Consider the following 23,871-nt stretch of genomic DNA (forward strand, 5'->3'; position numbering starts at 1 on the left):
CACCATAGCCTCACCAACAATGGCAGGGCAAAGTACACAGGGAATAAACAACACATATTCCCTAACATTGATGATGTTACCTAGACGTCGGATAATAAAATGTCTGCAAGTAAACAACCAAGTTCAGACAGCAGCAAGATAAAGAGCCATGGTGGCGCAATGGTTAAAATGCAATATTGTGGCCCAATTCTGCTTACTGCCAGCAGTTTGATTCTTACCGGCTCAAGGTTGACTCAGCCTTCCATCCTTTTGAGGTCAGTAAAATGAGGACCCAGTCTGTTGGGGGCAATTTGCTGACTCTGTAAACCGCTTAGAGAGGGCTGTAAAGCACTGTGAATCAGTATATAAGTTTAGGTGCTATAGCTAGTACTATAGTGTTTAAAATACATACAATAGCCTGGTATCTGTTATGCAGCCTTCTAATGCTGTCAGACATACACACTTTAAAAACAGGAATTAATATAACAGCGATTAATATTATTTCACTTTCACCTACTTTCCTCCACTAAGCCTAATAAGTATAATTATTTTGTTTTTGTAGGATTGTTTCAAAATTGCCAAGGGACTCTTGCATTTAGAAATATGAGGGATTTTTACATCTTCCTGGTGCCTCTCTTTCTGGATAACTGGCTGTGCATAGGTTGTGAGAAACCCCAGCCTTATTTTCATAATTCCTTAGAATTGTGTCACATTAACATATTAGTACTATGCCTCTTGAAATCATCATCCAATATACTATTACCACGTTTCCCAATCTTGCTATATTGCAAAATACACAATTTGGGCTTTTTTTTGTAAAAGTGGAAACAAGAGTCGATATTTCTTTCAACGCAGGAGATATAACCAATGTGTATCTCTGGGAAAATTAGAGTAATCTTCCTTACATTTAATTGCTCAGCATTATGCAAAAATTATCTCTTATAATTATAATAAATTAACTAACCTGATTCTCTGTTTCGTGATTTGACAAGTAGCATTTTGGAGATGCAATTTATGATTTGCTGAAAAGTCTACAATATCCTAAATATTTCATCCATGTATTTAAAGTAATTAATTGAGCTCCATCTATTATAATACTGTTGGTAATTTAGTCATTTTCATTTGTTAGACTTCCCATTATAATAAAACATTTAGCAGTTGCTCTTTTTTTTATTAATTTCAGGACTTTTTGAAAAAAAGACTTTTAAAGCATCCTTGCTTATAATAAATAATCTCCCACTATTAACAGCAGAAACTTATGCATGCCTACTCAGAAATTTGAGCTCAAAGCTGAAAATTACACAGCATGTATACTGATGCCAATTCAAACAAAATAGTAGTAGAACATTAATAAATAAATAAATCTGTACAGGGAAGTTGAGAAAAAGTGGCATACTTTACCGGCATGCCAACTCTATTTTTATCAGTTTCTATTTAATTGTCTCTAGGGTGGAGGTTAGAGAAAACTGGTTCTACACCCTTGCAGGACAGTCCTGATTGGATGCTGCTTTTCTAATCATAAATAAGGAATGTAAATCAAATCTCTAAGTGAAGTCTCTTAAAAGTATGTGCAGCAAAGGTATATGGAGCAAATGCAGATGGTTAAATTTATACTTGATTTGTTTTTAGAAATTACTAGATTTATATCTGCCACTATTTCATACAAGGCAGCATAATATTTTCACCTTCTATTTTCCCCCACAATCATCCTGGAATGTGAGTTGGGCTGAGAGAGTGACCCCAGGTTCCCATGGCTTCATGCCAAAATGGGATTCACCATCTCCAGGTTACTACCGTAGCTGGTAGTAACCACTACACCAAACTGAATCTCCAGCAAAAAGCTTCAGTAATTCTAATAGAAAGATGTCAGTGGATAAAATCAATTAGTTTAAATCAGTTAATGCAAGTTCTGCCTGGCCAGTTTAATATGGAAGAGTTATTGCACTCTGGGTTTCATCAATTAAACAATGCCATCTGTCAGAACCCTGGAACCTTGCTTTCTCTATAGAAGCACCTGCTCTCAAATGGTTCTCACCCTAATGATATTTTGAAGGACCTTAAAGACCTTAAAAACCTGTCTCTAGAAAGGACTAATTTATTTCTTTCTTTCTTTCTTTCTTTCTTTCCTTTCTTTCCTTTCTTTCTTTCTTTCTTTCTTTCTTTCTTTCTTTCTTTCTTTCTTTCTTTCTTTCTTTCTTTCTTTCTTTCTTTCTTTCTTTCTTTCTTTCTTCCTTCCTTCCTTCCTTCCTTCCTTCCTTCCTTCCTTCTTTCTTTCTTTCTTTCTTTCTTTCTTTCTTTCTTTCTTTCTTCCTTCCTTCCTTCCTTCCTTCCTTCCTTCCTTCCTTTTCTTTCTCTCTTTCTCTCTCTTTCTTTTCTCTGTCTCTCTCTCCTTTCCTTTCCCTTGTTCCCCTGACTTTGTTTTCTCTGTCATCTTTATCTTTTGTCTTGTATTGTTTTTGTGATTTTTGTGTTGTTATTTTAATTTTTTTTACCAATTGTATACCACCCCAAGTCGCTGGGAGTTGGGCAGCATATTACATTTAATAATTATCAAATTATTTACCACCACCCCATTTCTGCCCCACAATTCTCCAAAAACGTTGCTACAGAGTGGAAGTTTAGATAAGAGAAAGGGGAGCACCTGCATACCCATGCGTTTATTTAAAACAAAGAGTGGTAAAAGATTGATTACTTTTGGTTACATTTGTGCTCTAAAAAGCTTCAGAGTTCATCCCATGGTGACTGGGAATGCCACAAGGTGGGTGTTGCAGGATGATTATTGCCTTATACACTGTAAGCCGCCCTGAGTCTTCCGAGAAGGGCGTGATATAAATGTAAATTAAAAAAAAATATTATAGGAGCTATAATCCAGTAGAGAGGATGGCTTTATAGGAAGGGTCATCTTAAGTTATGACACAGTATTTGAAATTATTGAAGAATCACCCAATGTTTTTTATCAACTTAACACATCGTATCTGATCTTTCGAGGGCACCAGCTACTATCAATTTCAATGTTGTATGTGCGTCTTGGGTATAATTTTTATTACGTTGACAACCCATCGGGGAAATGGGTTTGCGAAGTTTTTTCTCTTCCACCTGACGCCGTCCGCTGCTAAACTGCAGACTTTTTGCGCTTCAGCTTCAATGTCTCCTGCCTTATTTATAGAATGGCACGGGGGGGGGGAAATCGTTGGGGACGAGTCATCCAGATTTCTGGAGTTCAGATATGGGAGTGACACAAAAGAGGAATATATAGTACCTGGCAAAGCATTCATCTCCCTCCAAACTTGATTCAAACTTTCCGCAAGAATTAGAATGCGTCTTACCTTTCTATTCCTACAACTGCGATTCAATTTACTTATTTGTTCAATTTATTTGAAAGAAAAATTACCTTTCTCTGCGCGCGACTAGGACGCCTCTCCCCGCCCCCCCTCGCCATACACTCCCTGGAATCTTCTTACCCCATTCTCGAGTATAGAACGCACAGAGGAACTCATTGAAACGCCGCCGCGCCTGGGGCTTGCGCGCATGCTCGAAGAGGCGTGCTGTGGGGCGCTTAGGGCAGAACCACCCATTTGGCTGTTAAGGACGCATGTGCGCCGTCTGAGCTGGTCTAAGGAGGGTGGGAAGTGTGGGGGGTGACGTCAAGGCGCGGCAGCCATTACACGGAGAACGGACCGGATCAGCGAGCGTGAGAAGCTGCCGCTGCCGCCGCCGCTGCCGCCGCCGCTGCTGCTCCCCGTCGCCTTGGAGGGAGAGATTCCGCCCTGCATGTCTCTCTCCTCCTCCTCCTCCGTCCACCCCTCACTCCTTCCCGACGCTTAGCAGCCTCCCCTAATCTCCGCGAGGGGGAGGGAGGAGAAGGGTGGGCGGAGGTGGGGCAGGGGTGGTGGGTGCCGGCGAGGGAGCGAAGAAGGCAGGCAGGAAGCGGCAGCGGCGGGAGCAGCGACGATGGAAGAGAAGGTCTTCACGAAGGAGCTCGACCAGTGGGTCGAGCAGCTGAACGAATGCAAACAGCTCTCGGAAGGGCAAGTCAAGAGCCTGTGCGAGAAGGTGGGCAGCCAATGCCGGGGTGGGGGGAGAGACCCAGACCCAGTCGGGGTGAGGGGTGGGGGGGAGGAGAAGGAGAAATACACCGCGGGGGGGGGGGAAGGGAACCGAAGAGGCCCACCCGAGAATTCGGGAAAGGAACCTCGGTGGAAATGCACCGGGAATCCAGGAAGATGCAGGTGGGATCGCGGGTGGGCATTGATCGCGGAAGGCTCCGCTGAGATGAGGAAGCGGGCCAGGAGGGCGCTGGGACGAGCGCGGACTCGGGAGCCGCCGCAAGGGGCGCCCTCCGGGCCGGATGAAAGAAGAAGCGGCGGCAAAGGTGGAAGGCGGAGGAGTCCATCTACCCAGAGAAGGCAGAGCGGGGTGTGTCCCAGGGTCAGGTGCAGTGTAAGAGACGGGGCTCTGGGCGGCCTTAGGCGGCTCACTCCGCAAGCCCCGCGGGGCACCCCCGTGGTGTTTTTTCCCCCTTTTTCGCTCGCGGGGTAGCCGGTGTGGCTCAGCGGACCGCTTCCCCCGCCGGTCCTGCGCCCCCTGTCGCATCGCCCTCTCCTCCTTCTCCCACCAGCTCTTAAAATGGCGCCTTTCTCCGAAAATAATGCTGCTAGGAAGTCCCTTGTGCTCGGCGGGCGGGTTTTGATGCACGGGCGAGTGATGGAGGAGGGAGAGGTTTGATAAAGATGCCGAAGGAAAGAAAAGAGGAGCCAAATGTATTGTTCTAAATCCGCGCCAAGCTCTCGGCAATCCCAACCTCGCTCGGATCGAGAGGGAGCAGCGATTAATTTATGTGGTCGGGATATCGTTCGGATCGTGATTTATGTCCAGAGGTGGTAATTTTATTCCACTGAACTTAATGGACCTTACTTCCGAGAAAACCTACAGAAAAGCTTTGTTGGAATAATGGGAGTAGTATGGAAGAAGAGTCAATCACCCTGGAATATATAAATATTTTCTTGTATTGCAGTAACATAATGATAAATCGGTTAAATTGATTGTAACGTTTGTTGACAAGTTCCTTCCTACTAAAATGCAGTTGATTTTTTTCATGAAACATTTGAATACCCATTCGTTAAATTACATGAGCAAATGGTATTCAAATAATTTATTACAGTAACATTACATTAACTTTATTACATTTAACTTAAATGACAGCTTTTAAAGGACAGTTTTTCTCAACGCATAGTATTTCCTTTTTTAAATTGATTCCTGTGGCTATAAATGACACACTCACTCAGCCCATACCACCTCACAGGGTTGTTACTGTGGAGAAAATAGTAGGAAGAAGGGGTGTTGGATATGTGCACTTGAATTATTTCCAAAAATAACAGGTGGAATACAAATTGAATAAATAACAGTTGTATTTAGTTCAAGTTTAAATTTAGGATTATGATTTTGGGTAAGTACTTTTGGCTAGAAATATATCTGATGAGACATATGTAGTGATTTGTTAATTTTCATTAGATCCATAAGTTTTTTTTAAATTTTTAAATATTTAATATTTAACCTTCAGCGACAAAGCAGTTAAAAATGTTAAGAGTGCTTTTTGATATAAACTAAAGATAGTCCTCGACTTACAACCACAATTGAGTCCAATATTTCTGTTGAGAATTTTCTCACAAATTTCCCATTTTACAATCTTCCTTGTCACATTTGTTAAATGAATCACTGCAGCTGTTAAGTTAGTAATGCAGTTGTTTAGTTAATCTGATTTCCCCATTGACTTTGCTTGTCAGAAGGTCGCAAGAGGGGATCATGTGACCCCAGGACACTGCGACTGTCATAAATATGAACCAGTTGTCAAGCATCTGAATGTAAATCACGTGACCGTGGTCATAAGTGTGAAAAATGGCCATAAGTCGCTTTTTTCAGTGCTGTTGTAATTTTAAATGGTCACTAAACAAACCTTTGTAAGTCAAGGACTACTGTACTACTCAGTTGTAGATGTCTATGGAGATTCTCAGTCATCCAAGTCATGGTTGTCCCAAAACTGTGTTTCAAAAGGCAACCCAGACTTTGTTTCAAAAGTCTAGTTGCCTTTTGAAAAAGCACTTGTGTGATACTCAGTCATAGGTTTCATTGGAATCCATGGAAGGAACTTAAACTACAGTAGAGTTTTAGTTGTAATAACTTTGTGGTAACAAAATTTAATTGTTTGAGTTTGCAACCTGCAAGCCACGTCCATTATCAGGAAACCATTTTGGTCTGTATTTACTCAAGTTTCTTGATAGGTTTGCTAAAGTAGCCTGGTATGTAACTACTGCAGTGTTAAATGTTTTTAGTTCTTTCACTTTACATGCTAAACATGTTATACTTTATATATAGGTAGTCCTCTACTTACAACCAGTTACTTAGCTACCATTTGAAGTTACCACAATTTCCCTGGGGGGTATTTATAGCTCAGTTCCGAAGTCCTGGTGGCTACTTCTTGTCATGTGACCACATGTTGGGTGCTCAGCAACTGGCCTGCATTTATAGCAGTTGTCAATGCTCACAGTCAGGTGGCCACAGTTTATTATGGTTTTTGCCAAAAATTGCCATTCACTTCCAGTATTTGGCAAAACTGCCAGTAGTGAACTGTTTGCTTAACAGTTGATGCAAAAGTTATAAGATTGGGTTGTTGGTTTTATGACCATCACAGTTTACAAAATAAGCTCCATTAGAATTGTAAGCCAGAGACCATCTATACTAAATAACTTTAGAAATGGTAGAAATTCAGTTTTGAAATATACAAATTTTGGGGTGAAAGATGGAGATTGTCCAATACATTGGCATATTATTAATAGGAATGAGTAAAACAGATAATGGAGGATTTATTTTAATGTTACCAGTCCTTTCTTTGTTGTTTGTTTTTGGGTCATGCATCCATCTGTGAAAACTGCTTAATATACATTGAATTTGCAGTTCACTTATTTATATGAGATGCTGGTTTAACTAGTATTTGAAACTACTATTTTTCTAGTTTTGTTAAAGAGTTAGATATTAAATATGACAAATGAATCCTTTCCCTACTTGGGGCAGTCTACCTTTGATAGTAAAGAATTTGGAGAGAAAAAGTAAGATTGTCCTTGTTTAGTGATTGCCTCGTTTAGTGACTATTTGCAGTTACAGTAGTGATGAAACCAATCCTTGCATTTATAATCCTTGTAGGTCTGTAAATCAAAGAAAATCATAGTCGTGGTTTCATTTAGGAACTGCTTCATTTAACAGCAAAGATGCTGGTTCCAACTGTGGTTGCTAAACAAGGACTATCTTAATCCAAGCTGTGGCATTAAACTACAGGAATAAATATAGTAGTAATAAGGTGAGCATGATTTGTAACATTAAATGTGAATGGTATAAGACCAGGAAGCTTTTCTGCTTGTTCAATGATGCATACATGAATAAGTGAAACATTGTGTCATAGATTCATTATAACACTTTTGCTAATATAACCTTATGATTCTTGATGAACATTTCTTTTATGTACACTGAGAGCATATGCACCAAGACAAATTCCTTGTGTGTCCAATCACACTTGACCAATAAAAAATTCTATTCTATTCTATTCTATATGATAAGAATAGCAGGTAAAAATCGTGGCTTTGCAAACTGACTATCTGAAATTCTTTTAAATGTTACTGGAAAATTCATTAACTTCTTTGGGCTGTTTAGATAATACCAAACTCAGGTTAGGAGTTCTTGTCAATTTATGTTTTGAAAAATTTAGAACTGAAATCTAAAGAAATATTTTTTATAAAACTGAATTGTTTATCCAATAAAATGGAAATGCATAATATATTGGTAAGATTTGTATAAAATATTATAGCATACTTATAGAAAATCCTTGTTTTTCCAAGATTTTTGTTCAGGTTAGCTGTCATCTCTTTTGTGTATTTCTTTTTTTTGTAGTGATACTCATATTTCTGAGACTATTGTCCTGTTCATTCTGCACAGGGCCATTGCTTGGAGTTAGCTTTTTTTTAAAAAGAATTTTAAAAATTATTTTGGCAATTCTTGGTGTTCTTAAGGCCATCTGATATTTCAGTCTTGTTAGTGCTCAGCACGTAGTGCGGTGTTCTGATATAATAACATCTTCTAGGAAATAAAGTTAGATTATTACAAATTATGGAGGAAGGGTAGAATGTCAGATTTTTTAAAAAATGTTTTGGATAGAGAAAATGTACTTTGCTTCAGAATTTTTTATTCTGTGGACAGAAACATAAGCAGCAGGTTTTGTTCAAAACACCAGAAAGGAATAGAAAGAATTGAGCATGAAGAATGATTTAAAAAGTCAGACATTTGAGGTGAAGAGATTAAAGAATACATGTTAAGGTAGTGATTTTTTCTAAGAAAATTAAACAGATTTTAATTTTTTTCACTTGGATTAACATATTAATAAATACTGTCCCACTGACACAGGTAATACAAATATAATAAACTATATTGCCTCTTCCTATCTTGATAAGTTACTAATAAAGAAAATAATTATTCATTTCTTCCATGCTGGTTCTCTTTTCTAGTTAAAATAGCTTGTTGCTACTGTACTGGTATGCCTTTAATTTAGATATGAAGATAAGTAACACTACTTGCTAAATATGCAATTGTTAATTAGTTCTGAATTAGATTAGGTATTAATAGAAACCTGGTGAATCAGAGTATATAGTATTTAAGGTTCTCATCAGAAGTAATGAAATTTTTCAATGTTATTTGACAGATCAGCATTTAAGTTAGCAATTAAAGCCCTGTATTACGACCTCACTGTGAAACATTGTCTTACCTTGGATTAGGTGTAGCATTCCAAATGAAAACCAAGATGTTCTAGTCTACAATTTTGTATATTTCAGTGTTTTAGATATATGTATGCTTAAGGTTTACTGAAAGTTATTCATTCACTTAGACTGATAGATTAAAGTTTAAAAGTTCAATTTTTTGAATCAAAGTAATGTTTTGAATCTTTTACGTTTTACACAGAAGTGTTGCCTAAAACAGAAATCCTAATGATAAATAGCAAGAATAAGATGAATTTTATAGGATCTCATCATATTACCATTTTGAATAGTAACTAGGACTATGCAGCCATTCATATTTTTAGGAGGAAAACATTTGGATGCCTTCATGGTTCTAGTAATAACATTAAGACCAGTTGTAGCTATGGAAACACTGTGGGCAGAAAAGTCATCTGAATGCTTGTTACTGGGATGGGGGGGTTTAGAGAATATCTGCACTTGCAATTAAAGTTATACCTAGAAAAAATATTTTGGAAGCCATATACAACCATAGTGCTTTTTCCTTTGTCTTTAACTTAATGGAATGAGCCTACCCGATGGGAGTGGGATCATGATCACTATTCAGTGTAAACAATTTAAACTTATCTAGAAAGATACAACAATCACTAATAGGAAATCTTGTATTTCTTAACACAATTAAGACTAAATAAAAATCATTTGTAAGTAGATAAAGTATTTAAAATACAAGGCATCAATTTTGCCACTTTAATGGTAGCCCAGGATTATCTCAGGACAAGGGCTGAGCAATTATGGAATAGATGTAACTTTTCCAAATATGTTATATACATCCTTAGCACGAGACAACTGAATCCTATCACACATCAAGGAATTAATAGCACTTATACTCTGTTTTCCAACCTTGGAGTGTCTTGCTTCAGTAAATGTGGATGAGTTAGTTAATCTTAAGCATTTTGCAAATTCACCAAAGTTTTCTTGAATGCTGCTCCATGTATTGTATCTGTCTATAGGCTGAACTAAAACAAGACTTGGATCATGTGGAAAGCTGTATTAGAAAGTTACCTAGGATGCAATGAAGACAGTACTCCTATTGATAGAAAATATTTATTTACTTTTACTTGTGCTTAAACATGTACACATGAAGTTTTTATTGTATTGTAGCTGTGTCCAATCTTAGTGAAAACACTCTTATGCCTGTTCCATGTAACGGCTATCCAGCTGGTAATTTACAATTTTAGTTAATTAAACAAATGATATAAAGTAAACAATAATAAGTCATTGTAATAGATTGAGTTCAATCTTAAACCTTGAACTTCCCATTCTTTATTTTGGTATCTAGGTCTTCTGCAAATCTCTTGCTTATATTTATCATGATGCCTGGAGAGGAATGATACAAGAGTCCTACTCACAATCCAGTTTTATGTTTGTGGATTCTCCTGAGAAGACATTTGCAGGGGTTGTGGTGGCAAATGTTTTTATCTTCTGGCTTAAAATCTTAATCAGTTCAGGTGGATGCTTGAAGAATACTGTAATAAAATTGAATGTGTTCATTCTATTCGTAATAAACTACACAAGATCTTAATGCTTTTAAGAGGCAAACTAACATAAAAATATCACATCTGGGTATGTGAGAGGTGCTGCAGGGGTTGGGAAGGGTCTGTAAGTGTGCGCCAGAGATGCCACATGGATTGGGAAGGGCACATAGTGTGGGTCAGGAAGGATAGCTGAGGGTTGTGTGAAAAGTGCTGTGTGAGTCAGCATGGAAAGGCAGTGGGTAGAAAAGGGTGCGAGGGGCCACGCAGGTCAGGGAAGGTTCATGGTGCTACGTAGTTTGGGGAAGGTGGGCGGGCAGCACAGGTCAGGGAATGGGCAGGTGGCACAGATTGGAAAATGTGCTTCCCTTTCCTTCCGCCACCTAAGTGTTGGTAGGTAGGGGAGGAAGTGAGGGATTGCAAGACTGGCTAGGAAACTGTCACAAAACATTGAAAACAAAGATTTGTGTAACCATTTGAAGTTATGATGATTCAGAATGAAGGATTTATGATGGGTTCTTGAAATTCTGGCTGTTGTATTGTCCTTGCAATATGACGAAGAACATTCGGGACCAACCACATTTACAACTGGCTTTCAGCTACTCGCCTATCCACTGCCTCCAGCTGCTCCCATTGCCTGGCCCTGCCTATCATTCTGTGTGCCACTATTGAACTAGACTGGGCCTTATTTCACAGAGGTGCAGCTTGGCCTTCCCTTGCAAGCTGGCCAGGGGTTTACAAAAGAAGGACTTGTATGGGTTGGGAAAGAAGGTCAGCATGTGGAAAAAGACCCTTTTGTGCAGCTGGGGCCTTTTTTCACTTATTGACCTTTCAAACTGCTCCTTGTTCCTTCTATCATGAAAGGAGGACCTGGATGGCCCAAGAAATCAGACTCAACCTGCACTACGCTAAAATTACACCCCAGATGGCACAGTAACAGTATGCAGTGTGGTGGGCTCAGTGATAGGTAGGGGCTGCCTGTGACAGTGCATAGGCAACAATAAAATGGGGGGGAAATAGGTGGGTGAAAGGAGTTGAAGTAGAAGCAATTGTTACCTTCTGCCAAGAATAGAATAGGGACCTTGGAAGTCTTCTAGTCCAGCCCCCTGCTCAAGCAGGTGACCCTATATCATTTCAGACAAGTGACTGTCCAGTCTCTTTTTAAAAATCTCCAGTGATGAAGTGCTCACAATATCTGAAGGCAAGCTTTTCCACTGGTTAATTGTTCTGTTAGCAAGTTTCTCCTTAATGCCAAGTTTCTTCTCTCCTTGATTAGTTTCCAACCATTGTTTCTTATCCTGCCCTCTGGTGCCTTGTAGAATAATTTGACCCCCCTCTTCTTAGTGGTAGCCCCTCAAATATTGGAATACTGGTATCATGTCACCTCTAGTTCTTTTCTCTACACTAGCCAAACACAAATCCTGCAACCGTTCCTCATATATTTTAGTCTCCAGGCCTTTGATCATCTTAGTTGCTCTTCTATGAACTTTTTTTCAAAGTCTCAACATCTTTTTTTGTAATATGGTGACCAAAATTGGTTGCAGTATTCCAGGTGTGATCTTACTAAGATTTTATAAGGTGGTACTAAATACTTCATGTGATTTTAATTCTATGCCTCTATTTATACAACCCAGGTTTGTATTAACTTTTTGGGCTGCTTGGATATCACTCATATCCAAGTGATCATCCACTAGGACTCCAAGGTTCCTCTCAGTTACTGTTTTTGAGCAAGATCTCGCCTAATCTGTACTTATACCTTTGGTTTTTCCTGCCTAAATGTAACACTTTTCTCCACATTAAAATCCATTTTATTGGATAGGGCCCATTGTTCATGTAGGATTCATTCATCAACAACTGGGATTGTCAAAAATGCCATCACTAAGCAGAGCAGTCACTTGACAATTGGTTTAATAATGACTGTCTTGTTTTGTAATGGAATTGCCAGTCATTGCCAAGTGAAGACTACCTGTAGATTAAAAACATTTGGGGAATCAAGTGTCTTTACTCTAGACTGCTGCAAATATGAATTTTTATCCAGTCTGGTTTTTCTGAACTTGCTTTCTTGTTATGTATGCCATTTTTAAAGTTTTAGAAAACCAATAGTATTTATAGTGAGATAATTTAATCGAGGTACAGGATTTGCTACCTTCCTATCATGGTGGAGCACTGAGTATAATCAAACTGTATAGTAGACCATTGATGAGCTGTTAAAAAAATCAATTCCTGCTAGTATTACCGTAAGACACCTGGTGTTGGCAATATAATACTTAGAAATATTAAACAAAAAATCATTCACTTGATTTTTAGACACCCAATCATATTTAAAACCAATGCTGTAATTTAATTTCAGAGTGATATTTGTAGGGACATACAGATTTGAATGGACAGCTTTGCCATTCATGGTCTCTTAATTAAAAACTTCCAAAGTGCTGTTTTATTTTGGCAATGCAGTATTTATTGCTGTTTCTTAAGAATCTTTTATTTATTGGATCTTCATTATTTTATTACTTATTCCATTTTAATCTTCTCATGGTTCTGTTACATGAGTGGAAATAGTATCTTCAAATAAAGCTAATAAGAAATTGTGACTTAGTAATTATAATTAAATAGATAATATTTATTGGTATGGATGCTGCAGATTTTCTTTGTATTACAATAGCTTCCATAGATTTTAGAGTCATTATTAATGCTATCATAGGTTATTCTTTGTCTAAAAAGTGCCAGAGAATAGTATCAGTTTGTATTCAGGTAATCCATTTATGTGATCTGACCATGATAGTCTTATTGTGAAAATGTCATTGCATTCTGCAGAATTTTAAATGTGCCCACTGCCTCCCTCAGTTTTTGTGTCCTAAAAAGACTTTATTTGAATCCAGACATGTACTGCATGCTAGAACAGAGAAAAACTAAGCAACACTTAAGAGGAAGCTGAAACATTTCTGCACTTGTTCTACATTTTAAACAAAACTATTATTGATAGGGATGGTTAAATCCAAAGAGCTTGTTGTTCAAGCTTAAAAACTGATAGTAATTGTTGTGTTATTAACTTCATTTGCACGCCTCAATTTTTAATAATTTATTTTACTTTAATCTGTAATGCTGATTTTTGGTTAACCACTAACATTGGTTAACACCTTTGTATTTAACAATGGTTTCATTTTTTAATGTATTGGCAAAAAGTTATTTGAAAGGTAAATGGCTCTGAATTAAGTCATAATGCCTATGAAAGAATAGCAGATTTTAAATTTTAAAAATAGATTGCTTTTAGCGATATCTGGTCTTAGATGCATATGGTATATATTTCTTATTCTAAAACAGACTTCATTCTCAAAGCTTTCTGGATGCTGTTAAATGTAAGACTCAGTACAAAAGAAATACTTTTGGATTGCCTACCTTTAGAGCCAATTAAAGTACAAGCTATCCCAGATAATAATATTCTTCAGAATTGGCTGTGTTTAAAGGAGGAAAGAAGGTTCACGGTACTCTTCTTATTCTCAGCACTGTAATATTCAGTTACAACATTGAATTCAAAGTCTGCTTCGTATAGGATAATGTTGAATAGCAATATTCTGTAGGAAAAACATAGAATGTTATGCAGATTGGGAAGATTGGCCCCAGAACTTTCCAGTACTGTAAAATAGGCAATGTCTGATTATTTTTAGTTTGCCTGATTTCCTCCTCCTTGGGTTCTCTTTCTGAATAGTTTGAAACAATCTGAACAAATATGTATATCTTTTCTGTGATATAAACTATGGAACAATCAGATTTTTAATTGGTAAGTTTCAAACTGAAATATTTCTGAATTATTTATTTAGAGAAGATGTTTCACTGTTTGGTAGTAGAACTTTTATATACGTGCACTGTAGGTAGTCTTTTCCTTGTAGATAATAATTTCTAGCTCTTCTGAAATATGACACCATTTGAAATGCTTATATGTAATTTATCAAATTGAATATGCTATCAAAGTCAGGTAAAAGTGCAGTCATTAGATCTTTCTGAAGCTACGTTGCTTTGGGGAAAGGATGTTGAAATATGCTGAAGGATCCCCATATTTAGTTTCATAGTTCTCCTTCTGAGGGGTAGATGTATATAGGGTATTATATCCCTCTCTCATCAGTGGTGAACTCCAATTTTTTTTTACTATCAGTTCTGTGGGCGTGGCTTGGTGGGCGTGGTGTGGCTTGGTGGGCATGGCAGGAGAAATATACTGCAAAATCTCCATTCCCACCCCACTCCAGGGGAAGGATACTGCAAAATCTGCATTCCCACTCCACTCTGGGGCCAGCCAGAGGTGGTATTTGCCGGTTCTCCGAATTACTCAAAATTTCCACTACCGGTTCTCCGAACTGCTCAAAATTTCTGCTACCGGTTCTTAAGAAACCTGCTGGATTTCACCCCGGCCTCTTATAGAGATTTGTCATGGATGCCCATAATAACATAATGAGAAAAGCGCATCCTTTTTGACCCACCGTTTGCATAAAAAACTTGAACAAGCTCATCTAAAATTTACCAGGCATTATTCCCATGATGCGAATCTATGGCACGTGCGCCCATAGTGGCACGCAGAACCATGTCACTTGGCATGTGTGGCGGCACCCGTTCCTCTTCCAGGTTTCAGCTGGCCTTTGTGCTTGTGTCAGAGCTGGTCTTCCATTTTCCAGTGTGAACATGTGTGCTGGCCAGCTGATCAGCGCATCCGCATGCGTGGCAGTAACCTGAAGACTTGGAAACCAGAAGTACATTTTACTGCACGCGCTCACCAGCTGATCCGCACGAGCGCATGTGTGCCAGTAATCTGAAGACTTGTCAGCACTAAAGAAAAAGAAACTGCAGTAAAAAGAAGAAAAAAACGCAAGTACATTCTCCAGCGCGCACACTCCTGTGCAACTCCTATTCCTGTCTTGGCCCAGACAAGCGTGCATATGATTTGTGTACAGACAAAGTGCTAACTTTTCGACACTTGGTGCTGAAAAGGTTCACCATCATGGCTTTATTCCATCAGAAAGAATAAAAGTGTCATTTAATTCTGTCAAAGTACATGTATCTGGGAAAAGCATTTACTCTAATTGCATTGGCTTCCATTTTCTAATAAACAGCTATTTCTCTAGTTTTGTCTAGCAACAAAAGTTTCAACTGTTAATGTTTTCATATATTGGTGGGGGGAGGAGATCGGCTGAAAAAAATTGAGTGTTAATCAGACAAATGAGATTTGAACAAGTCTTGCAGTTGGTGTGCACATTAACATTTATAATATATTTTTTTCTGTATGGCTAGGACCCTATTTCTTACAGATGTATAATTAACTGGTAATCATTAGGGGAACTGAATCTTTCAATTTAGAATTGAGACTTTTTTTGGCAATTCAGGGTTAAAATTTGCTCTACTTTTACTATTAAATTTTAATATTGTAAAAATTTAGTATACTTTTACAAAAAAAAATACTAAATTGTTGCTACGATTGCTACTTTAAGCTTTCGCAAAGTAATTGGGTGCAGTAGAATATGGATCTGTTCCATCTTGAACAGTTTCCTAATGCATTTTAGCAGACAATTACCTTGCACATTATTATTTTACACTTGAGAATTGGATTTAAGTTTTTTTCTAGACTGTCTAGCTTCATTTTGCCAACTTCAGAAATATGTGACTGAAATATTAATCTGTCAGGTTAATGATCTGAAAGTCAAGAACTTGGGTGTGACATCTTAGAAATCGTATATTGGTCCATGGTGAGGTAACATTAGTACGATGATGTTACTCAGATATATATATGTCCATTTCAAGTACAGTGTAAGGTTTGACCTATTGCTGGAAGTTGTAGAATTTGGATAGGGAAAAAGTAGGATAAAATTGAATCCCAGCAAGACTGGGCTTCTGTTTGTCCACAAAGTATCTGGTACTCTCTCCAGTCCAATGTTCTCAGTAATACCCACTTCTAGAGCACGCTTCTGCCAGAAATCCAGATGGATCCATTTCATCTGAACTTTGATTTCAACTGTCCAAAGAAACATTGAAAATCTACCATTAATACATTAATGTATGACTGTAACTTTGTTGCTGGCAATCCTTATGATTTATATTGATATATTGACCATCATTTGTGTTGTAAATGTTGTACCTTGATAAACGTATCTTTTCTTTTATGTACACTGAGAGCATATGTACCAAGACAAATTCCTTGTGTGTCCAATCACACTTGGCCAATAAAAAATTCTATTCTATTCTATTCTATTCTATTCTATTCTATTCTATTCTATTCTATTCTATTCTATTCTATTCTATTCTTGCTGTTGTCTCTCGTTATAATATTTGACAGTTTTAAGGATTATGTTTCTATTATGCTGTTTTTTAGTTTTGATTTTTCTATTTTATGTTGCTCTGAGTCCAAATGAATTGTATTTATATGTATGATAAATATTGTTCAGAAGCAGAAATTACCTAAAGTTAAGGTGACTTTTTTGTTCTGTTGCAGGCTAAAGAAATCTTAACAAAAGAATCCAATGTTCAAGAAGTAAGATGTCCAGTAACGGTTTGTGGAGATGTCCATGGACAATTTCACGATCTCATGGAACTTTTCAGAATTGGAGGCAAATCACCAGACACAAATTACTTGTTTATGGGGGACTACGTTGATAGGGGATACTATTCTGTTGAAACAGTAACACTTCTGGTAGCGCTTAAGGTAATAAAAATACATTTAAAACATGTTGGCATTAGAAATAGCAGGCATACAGAAAACATTGGGTTTACTTCCAAATATTTTGAACTTTATTATATGGTGTTTATATTCTGAATTACTGTAAGGATTTAATGCTGTTGAAAATTCTGCACGAAGTAAAAATTGTAACGGAGAAAATTATGCAATGGAGAAAGTCAAAGAAATGCCTACATACAAATTAAGATATATCTTAATTAGTATGTAGGCATTTCTTGGCTTACAACAGTTCATTTAGTGACCATTCAAAGTTACAACAGCATTGAAAAAAATACTACCGTTTTTCACTCAACTGTTGCAGTATTCCCATGGTCATGTGATCAAAATTCAGATGCTTGGCAACTGACTCGTATTTATGATGGTTGCAGTGTCCTGGGGTCTTGTGATCCTGTTTTGTGGCCTTCTAATAAGCAAAGCCAAAAGAGAAGCCAGATTCTTTTAACAACTGTGTTAGTAACTTAACAACTGCAGTGATTCACTTAACAACTGTGGCATGAAAGATCATAAAATGGGGCAAAATTCACTTAACTCGTTTAGCAATAGAAATTTTGGGCTCAGTTGTGGTCATAAGTTGAGGACTACTTGTAGTTGGAACTTCCATGTTTCTTAAGTCTGTATCTCCATTTTAATAGATGCAAAAGAGATCAAGGACTGATAAGATTGTACTCTTTGAATTTAAATTTAGAGACTCCCCTTCCCTCTTATATATCAGTACTATCAAGCTAAACAAAATGAGGTAGGAGTAATACAGATTTTTAAAATTTGGCTTCAAGGGATGTTTTAAAAAATTATGTTTTCTCCACATACCTGTAAATACTGATTATGATAGGGAAAGATACATGTTAATAGAGATGGGGACAAATCAAGGTAGGGAACATAAAATGAAAAGCTTTTAATTGCTCTGATCATACTAACTACCTTGTCTTATAGGTCCGTTACCGTGAACGCATCACAATCCTTCGAGGGAACCACGAAAGCAGGCAAATCACCCAAGTATATGGTTTCTATGATGAGTGTTTAAGGAAATACGGAAATGCAAATGTCTGGAAATACTTCACAGATCTTTTTGACTATCTTCCTCTTACTGCTTTGGTGGATGGACAGGTATGTTGAAAATATGAATATTTCTTGTTAATAGCAACAAAAATACAAAATAGGGTGAATGTTCCAATGTATTTTAATCTTATGTTTTCCTTTTAAAACCATCTATAACTTTCAGTAAATATGTTCATCTAACTAGTTTTTGAAAATTAAAAAAAAAAAGTTACTCTAATACTAGCTTCAATATTTTCACAGATTTTCTGTCTACATGGTGGACTCTCTCCATCTATAGATACACTGGATCATATTAGAGCACTTGATCGTCTTCAAGAAGTTCCACATGAGGTAACTTAATGCAATTTGAATTGTGATTAATGTCTAATGGTACTGTTTAAATTATTTTTTCTTTTGTAATTTTTATTAACAATTACAATAATAACAAATACAAAAGAAAAAAATAATATAAAGAAAAAAATAAGATGCAGAAAAGAGAAAAAATTGAAAAGAAAATAGAAAAGAAAAAGAATGCAATAGGGAAAGGAAATATAAAGAAGGGACTTCCCCACCCTCTTCGCAAGTAAAAACAATTTTAGTAATTTACTACTTTCTCTTAAAATACAACAAATAATCTCCTCTAATATCTAATCTTCTATTTGTAAACAATAAAGCCGTATCAGTTTAATTCTAGTATCAGCAAAAGTTTGTTAAGGGTTACCTGAGGTTACATATCTATTTTAACCTTGATCAAATAAAGCAGCACATTCTTTCCATTTATTTTTAACAATATTGGTCTTTAATTCATTTAGAAAATGTCCTAGATTTTTGTTTTCATTTTTTCTTTGTCCCTTCTCACAAAATTCTTCAAAACATTAACAAGCTTCTTTTGTAGGCCCATTATTGAACATTTATCCATTTCACTCTCTTCATTTATTTGTATATTCTTTTTAATTATCAGTTGGTTTCTTTTGTGTGTCCAGAGTAACATCTATTTCTGTTATTTTTGAGCCTGTTATTTTTAAATCCATCTTCAAACCAGTTTCATTCTTGTCAGGTAAAACTTGTTACTCTTCCATAGTATATTTTAAACACAGTCCGACTAAAGAGGCAGACAATCTTACAGTTAGTTTCTAGGCCCACATCCTTAGATATATCTAATGTTAAGACATTTTTCTTAATTCTATAATTGTGAGTTAACTGAGTATTCTTCTTCATAATCTTTAGTTCCCTCTAGTGTCCATTTTTAAAAGTATTTTTTAAAAAAGAATTCTAAACAAAAGTATTTTTCGACAGAAAGGTTGTTTATAATTGATTCTCAAATATTATTTCAAATTTACCTGGAGTGTATTTGTAACTTTGTAATAAAAGTTTTAATCACCCCTTTTGCTGTTTATTCCAAAAAAAAAAAAAATTCCCATGGAATTCACTTTTTGCAAAACCATCTTCAGTCTGCTATTATTCTCCAGAAGTCTGGAGTCTTCAAATTATTGATGATTCTAGAGTTGGCAATAAATGTTGCATTTCATGCGATTTATTTTAATGCTTTTATTGTTGAGATGATTTGGGTTCCTTCTAGAATTACTTACAAAAATTGCTGCTTACTGGTTCATCTGATTTTAATGTATTAAGTGATTATGGAGTTTATAGAACCCTACTAACAGACACAGAATTTCAATCTAGGATGAAAGACTTAAGTACTGTACAAAAATTCCTGACATGAAAGAGAATCAGTGTAGTGCACAAGTGGAGAATTTGTTGCACTCTCCTTGTTGCTGAATATTAAGTAACGAATAAGTTAAGGGATATCCTGAATTGTAGTTCAGCAATATTCGAAAGACAATAATTTCCCCAGTCTAGTAGCATAATCTTTCTTCTAATCTTCATAATGATGGATTCAGAATTGGGTAGAGTTAAAAATTAATACCCTGGTAATTTTAAATTCATCAGAATTGATTAGTTCTATTATAGATTACCAATGTGTTGCAAAATTCTCTGGGTACTATTAACGTTCATATACCTGACATAAATCTTGTGATCGTCAGTATTTAGAGATTTGTGTCTAGTGCTCTTATTATTGAAAAGTGGTATCAACAGAATAGAGTGGTAAATTATTTTAGCAGTCAATTTCTCTTACAAGCCGCATGTTCTCCACTGTTGGTTGAGGGGCTTTTCCAAGCAGCCACAAGATGGAAAATTATTTTTGAGTGTCTTATTGCTATAGATAACTGTCTATACAAGTGAAATAAAATAGATTCTGAATATGAATAATTTCTCATATTTTTGAGAAATCTTCCAGCTTTGATTTGTATATTATGTTAAAGAAGAATGAACTTGACTCAGGTTTTACTGCCTTGAGTGAGGAAGTAAACCAGTTCTGTAAAGTGACTGCTAGTGTTGGCAATCCCAACTGAAACTTAGTGTTTATCTAATTTTCACTGTTCTGCATTATATTTTCACTATTCTGAAAGAAACTTCTTTCTGTAGATGGCTAGTGTTGGCAAGGAGATGCTGGGGTTCCCCCCCTCAGAAGTATGTTTATTGCCACAATGTCTTACAGTATTGTTGTTCACAAGAATTAGCTTTAGTTGAATTCGGCTGTAGCTGAAAAGTAGCTGTAATTGAATTCTTAAGAATGCCCAGGTGTAGGAAACTTAGCAATACAGAAATTCTGGATTTCTAGCGTCACTGCTAATTGTTACCATTAGCACTGGATAAAAGTGTACTGTTTCCAACATATTTAGACATTCCAATTGTCATTTTGGAAGCTTCCTTTTGAAGTTTCTATGTTGTATTAGGCATCTTCCATTTTTAAAGGCTAAATCATAATGCTGAAATATTTCTTAGGGTCCAATGTGTGATTTGCTGTGGTCAGATCCTGATGATCGGGGTGGCTGGGGTATTTCTCCTCGAGGAGCTGGCTATACTTTTGGACAAGATATTTCAGAAACTTTCAACCATGCTAATGGTCTTACGTTGGTTTCAAGAGCTCATCAGCTGGTAATGGAGGTAAGCTTGTTTTGACCTGCTCTAAACTGTTTTAAGATATTTAACACAAACACAGAACATACCTTGATATATTTTAATACAGTATACGTATATATGTAATATATTTTATTATTATAACTACAGTTTATATGCCTAATATTATTTTATCTGCAGAGGCTCTTATTAAAATTACGTATTTTCTTTTTTCAGGGATACAATTGGTGTCATGATCGGAATGTAGTAACAATTTTTAGTGCTCCAAATTATTGTTACCGTTGTGGTAACCAAGCTGCAATTATGGAGCTTGATGATACTTTAAAATACTCATTGTAAGTATTTTAAAAATATTTCTATGAGAATGTTCAAAGTGCATTATTTATATCTCCTAGTTAAAAGTGTCCCACACACAAAAAGTCATGTGTGCTTGAAATAAATATGCACTGTTGCTTGATTTGGTCTTTCTAAGTATTTCAGAAGAGATTATTTGTGGAATATCCATTTGCATAGCTTTAAAATTTAAAAACATTTTTGTTTGGCTATTTCGGGGTGTATTCATTGATTCTTAAGAAGGATTCAGCAATCCTTCATAAAATTATTTTTCTGGATGAGTTCTTTGAAGTTTAAGCCCTATGTTAAGAAATACTTGCTTCTGTTATATTAATACTATGTATGTTAAGGAATCTTTTTACTTTTAATATTCACACAAATAGGTTGAATTTCTTTTTGTATAAAGTCAGTGAATGACAAGACATTAATTCTGTGTCTGAATAGAGCTTCCTTTGGAAATTCTTTTTCTCCCAAAGTGGCTCCTGCCATTTACTTTGCCACACTTTGAAGCATTATAGGGAAGCTTCTCTGTCCTTCTGAAGAAATTTTTCTGAAGTGTTATTTGAAATTTCAAACAGTATTAAGTTTATTATAGGTTATTTTAAAAACCTATTTTATAGACCTACAAATTTGAATTGTCTCTTCCAGTTTGCAGTTTGATCCGGCACCACGCAGAGGCGAACCACATGTTACTCGTCGCACCCCAGATTACTTTCTGTAATGAGATTTTCCACTTGTACAGTATTACCATGAACCATGTGTTGACCTAAAGGAACATGGGAAGAGCAACAGTAACTCCAAAGTGTCAGAAAACATTTAACATTGAAACCTGTTTTCACATGGACCAAAAGATGTGCCATATTGAAATTCAAAGCCTCTTGTCTGTCAGCGACTGTGACCACTTTAGAATGAACCAGTTCATTGCATGCTTGAAGCAACATTGTTGGTCAAGAAATCAGTTTCTGGCATAGTTCTACTTGTAGTTACTTTTGCTTTCTCTGAGAGACTGCAAATATTAATACGTAGACATTTAACACTTCGTGAATTACAAGTAACTTTCCATTTAGCTTTAGCTTTCCAGCATGATTGTAGATAAGAATAGCAAACTATCATTGAAGCTTAATGAACATTTTAAATAAGCACCGAGACCGACTTTTCTTATTTGTGTTCTTATTTTGTTTTTTAGAGAAACAATTTAATTTAATTGTATTATTGTTTCATCTGAACTCTGTTTCCACTCCCATTTTTCTCTCACACATTTTCTCTACAAAGTGTCCCATGTATGTGTTCATCGTAGTGAATTACTTTGAAAGAACAATTTATTTCTGTAAGATGTTGCTGCAGGAGAGTGTTGCAGCATTTTTCATAATAAACTTGTGAACTAAGTTTGGAAGATGGTTGACTTTAAAATGTATTGCAAGCACATATCATGTTGTATTTAATAAAAAAGTAGCTTTTATGTTTCTTTGAACCTTTGAAGGACCCAAACAAGACCGAGTCACAAACAAGCTGTTTTCAGGAAACATATTACAATACATAAAAATTGAAATCTAAGGATCAGATTTTGTAATCTGTGATATATTAGGCAAACAATTTACTGCCATAATTTTGTTAGCATTTTTCAAATACTTAGGGAGAATACTTAGCTATTCTCTGAAACAGATATTCTGGCATTTAATTCTACCGTATATTTAAAGTGAAAAAGTCTTGATTGTGAAGTCAAATTTCACCTAATCATGATCTTAAAAATTATATATCCTCAATGTTCCTGATGAAATCTACTTTTTTGCTATACTTGTAAACAAAAGAATATGAGGCTACTGCTTCTGTGCTACTGAATGAAGAATGGGAAGGAACTGGGGAGAGATCATAAATCAATTTCTGTACCCATTCTTAGTAGTAGCAGTCTCTCATACACATTATTCTCTTATGCCCAGCTTACTTTCCTTTGGTTTGAGCAGAAGGCAGTGAATAAATTAGACTAAATACTCCAAATACTTGCTGAATATATTCTGATCACAGAACTTGGGATATTTAAATAGCTAGGAAAAATGAGCCTATTATAATGGAAGTTAAATTCTTACTTGTAATTGTTGGTATCACATTTGTTGAATGATGATGAAAATAGTGTAAGAATGGGGATATACCAACAAGCCACTTGTAACTTGATTGTTTCAAATGTGAAAATCAAAACATGTATTAACAGTGATTTCCTCTTACTTTGTAACTAGTGTTTTTACTTACCATTCAATAAAGTAGTAACAGAATAATGACGTTGGGAGAAAAGTCCTTCTGTGCACAGGGCATGTTAAAGTGTTGTGCATACTTTGTGATTCTTGAAACTTTTTCATGGAATCAAGTGGGCCGATACCTTCAATTTCAAGTAGTTGGCCTTTTGCATCAAGGGTTGCTGCTCAGAAGCAGGGAAAATTACTTCTGTAATTCCCAGCCAAGGTATTTTTAACTCTCTATATAAGTCTATATATATAGAGAAAGAGAGATTTTCAGTTTCCTGAAAAACCTT

The 23,871-nt window shown here is 36.2% G+C and overlaps 1 protein-coding gene and 2 long non-coding RNA genes across 4 annotated transcripts in view; 1 reads left to right on the forward strand and 2 right to left on the reverse strand.

The window, feature by feature from the left end:
• Nucleotides 1-3,486, reverse strand: part of LOC131192575 (uncharacterized) — a 34,363-nt gene extending 30,877 nt beyond the window's left edge. The window contains exons 1-2 of the long non-coding RNA XR_009153753.1: nucleotides 3,371-3,486; nucleotides 219-330 (exon numbers count right to left, since the gene is read on the reverse strand). This is a non-coding gene — a long non-coding RNA (uncharacterized LOC131192575). The remainder of the gene's footprint in view (nucleotides 1-218; nucleotides 331-3,370) is intronic.
• LOC131192569 (serine/threonine-protein phosphatase 2A catalytic subunit alpha isoform) overlaps nucleotides 1-23,620 on the forward strand; it is a 78,853-nt gene extending 55,233 nt beyond the window's left edge. Inside the window, exons 1-7 of one of the 2 annotated variants that reach the window (XM_058171816.1) lie at nucleotides 3,775-4,032; nucleotides 16,755-16,964; nucleotides 17,928-18,101; nucleotides 18,294-18,383; nucleotides 20,880-21,041; nucleotides 21,231-21,349; nucleotides 21,996-23,620. In XM_058171816.1, coding sequence (XP_058027799.1) covers nucleotides 3,931-4,032; nucleotides 16,755-16,964; nucleotides 17,928-18,101; nucleotides 18,294-18,383; nucleotides 20,880-21,041; nucleotides 21,231-21,349; nucleotides 21,996-22,068 — 930 coding nt within the window. In that variant the 5' untranslated portion in view covers nucleotides 3,775-3,930 and the 3' untranslated portion in view covers nucleotides 22,069-23,620. Of the gene's footprint in view, nucleotides 1-3,774; nucleotides 4,033-16,754; nucleotides 16,965-17,927; nucleotides 18,102-18,293; nucleotides 18,384-20,879; nucleotides 21,042-21,230; nucleotides 21,350-21,995 lie in introns of those variants that run through there. The other variant, XM_058171817.1, reaches the window with a different exon arrangement.
• Nucleotides 7,324-15,223, reverse strand: LOC131192574 (uncharacterized). The gene is made up of 3 exons (XR_009153752.1): nucleotides 14,796-15,223; nucleotides 13,679-13,854; nucleotides 7,324-10,279 (listed from the first exon to the last, which is right to left on the reverse strand). It is a non-coding gene; the product is annotated as an uncharacterized LOC131192574 (long non-coding RNA).
• Nucleotides 23,621-23,871: the final 251 nt, after the last annotated feature.

Source organism: Ahaetulla prasina, chromosome 2 (assembly GCF_028640845.1).
Source record: "Ahaetulla prasina isolate Xishuangbanna chromosome 2, ASM2864084v1, whole genome shotgun sequence".
Classification (NCBI taxonomy): domain Eukaryota; kingdom Metazoa; phylum Chordata; class Lepidosauria; order Squamata; family Colubridae; genus Ahaetulla; species Ahaetulla prasina.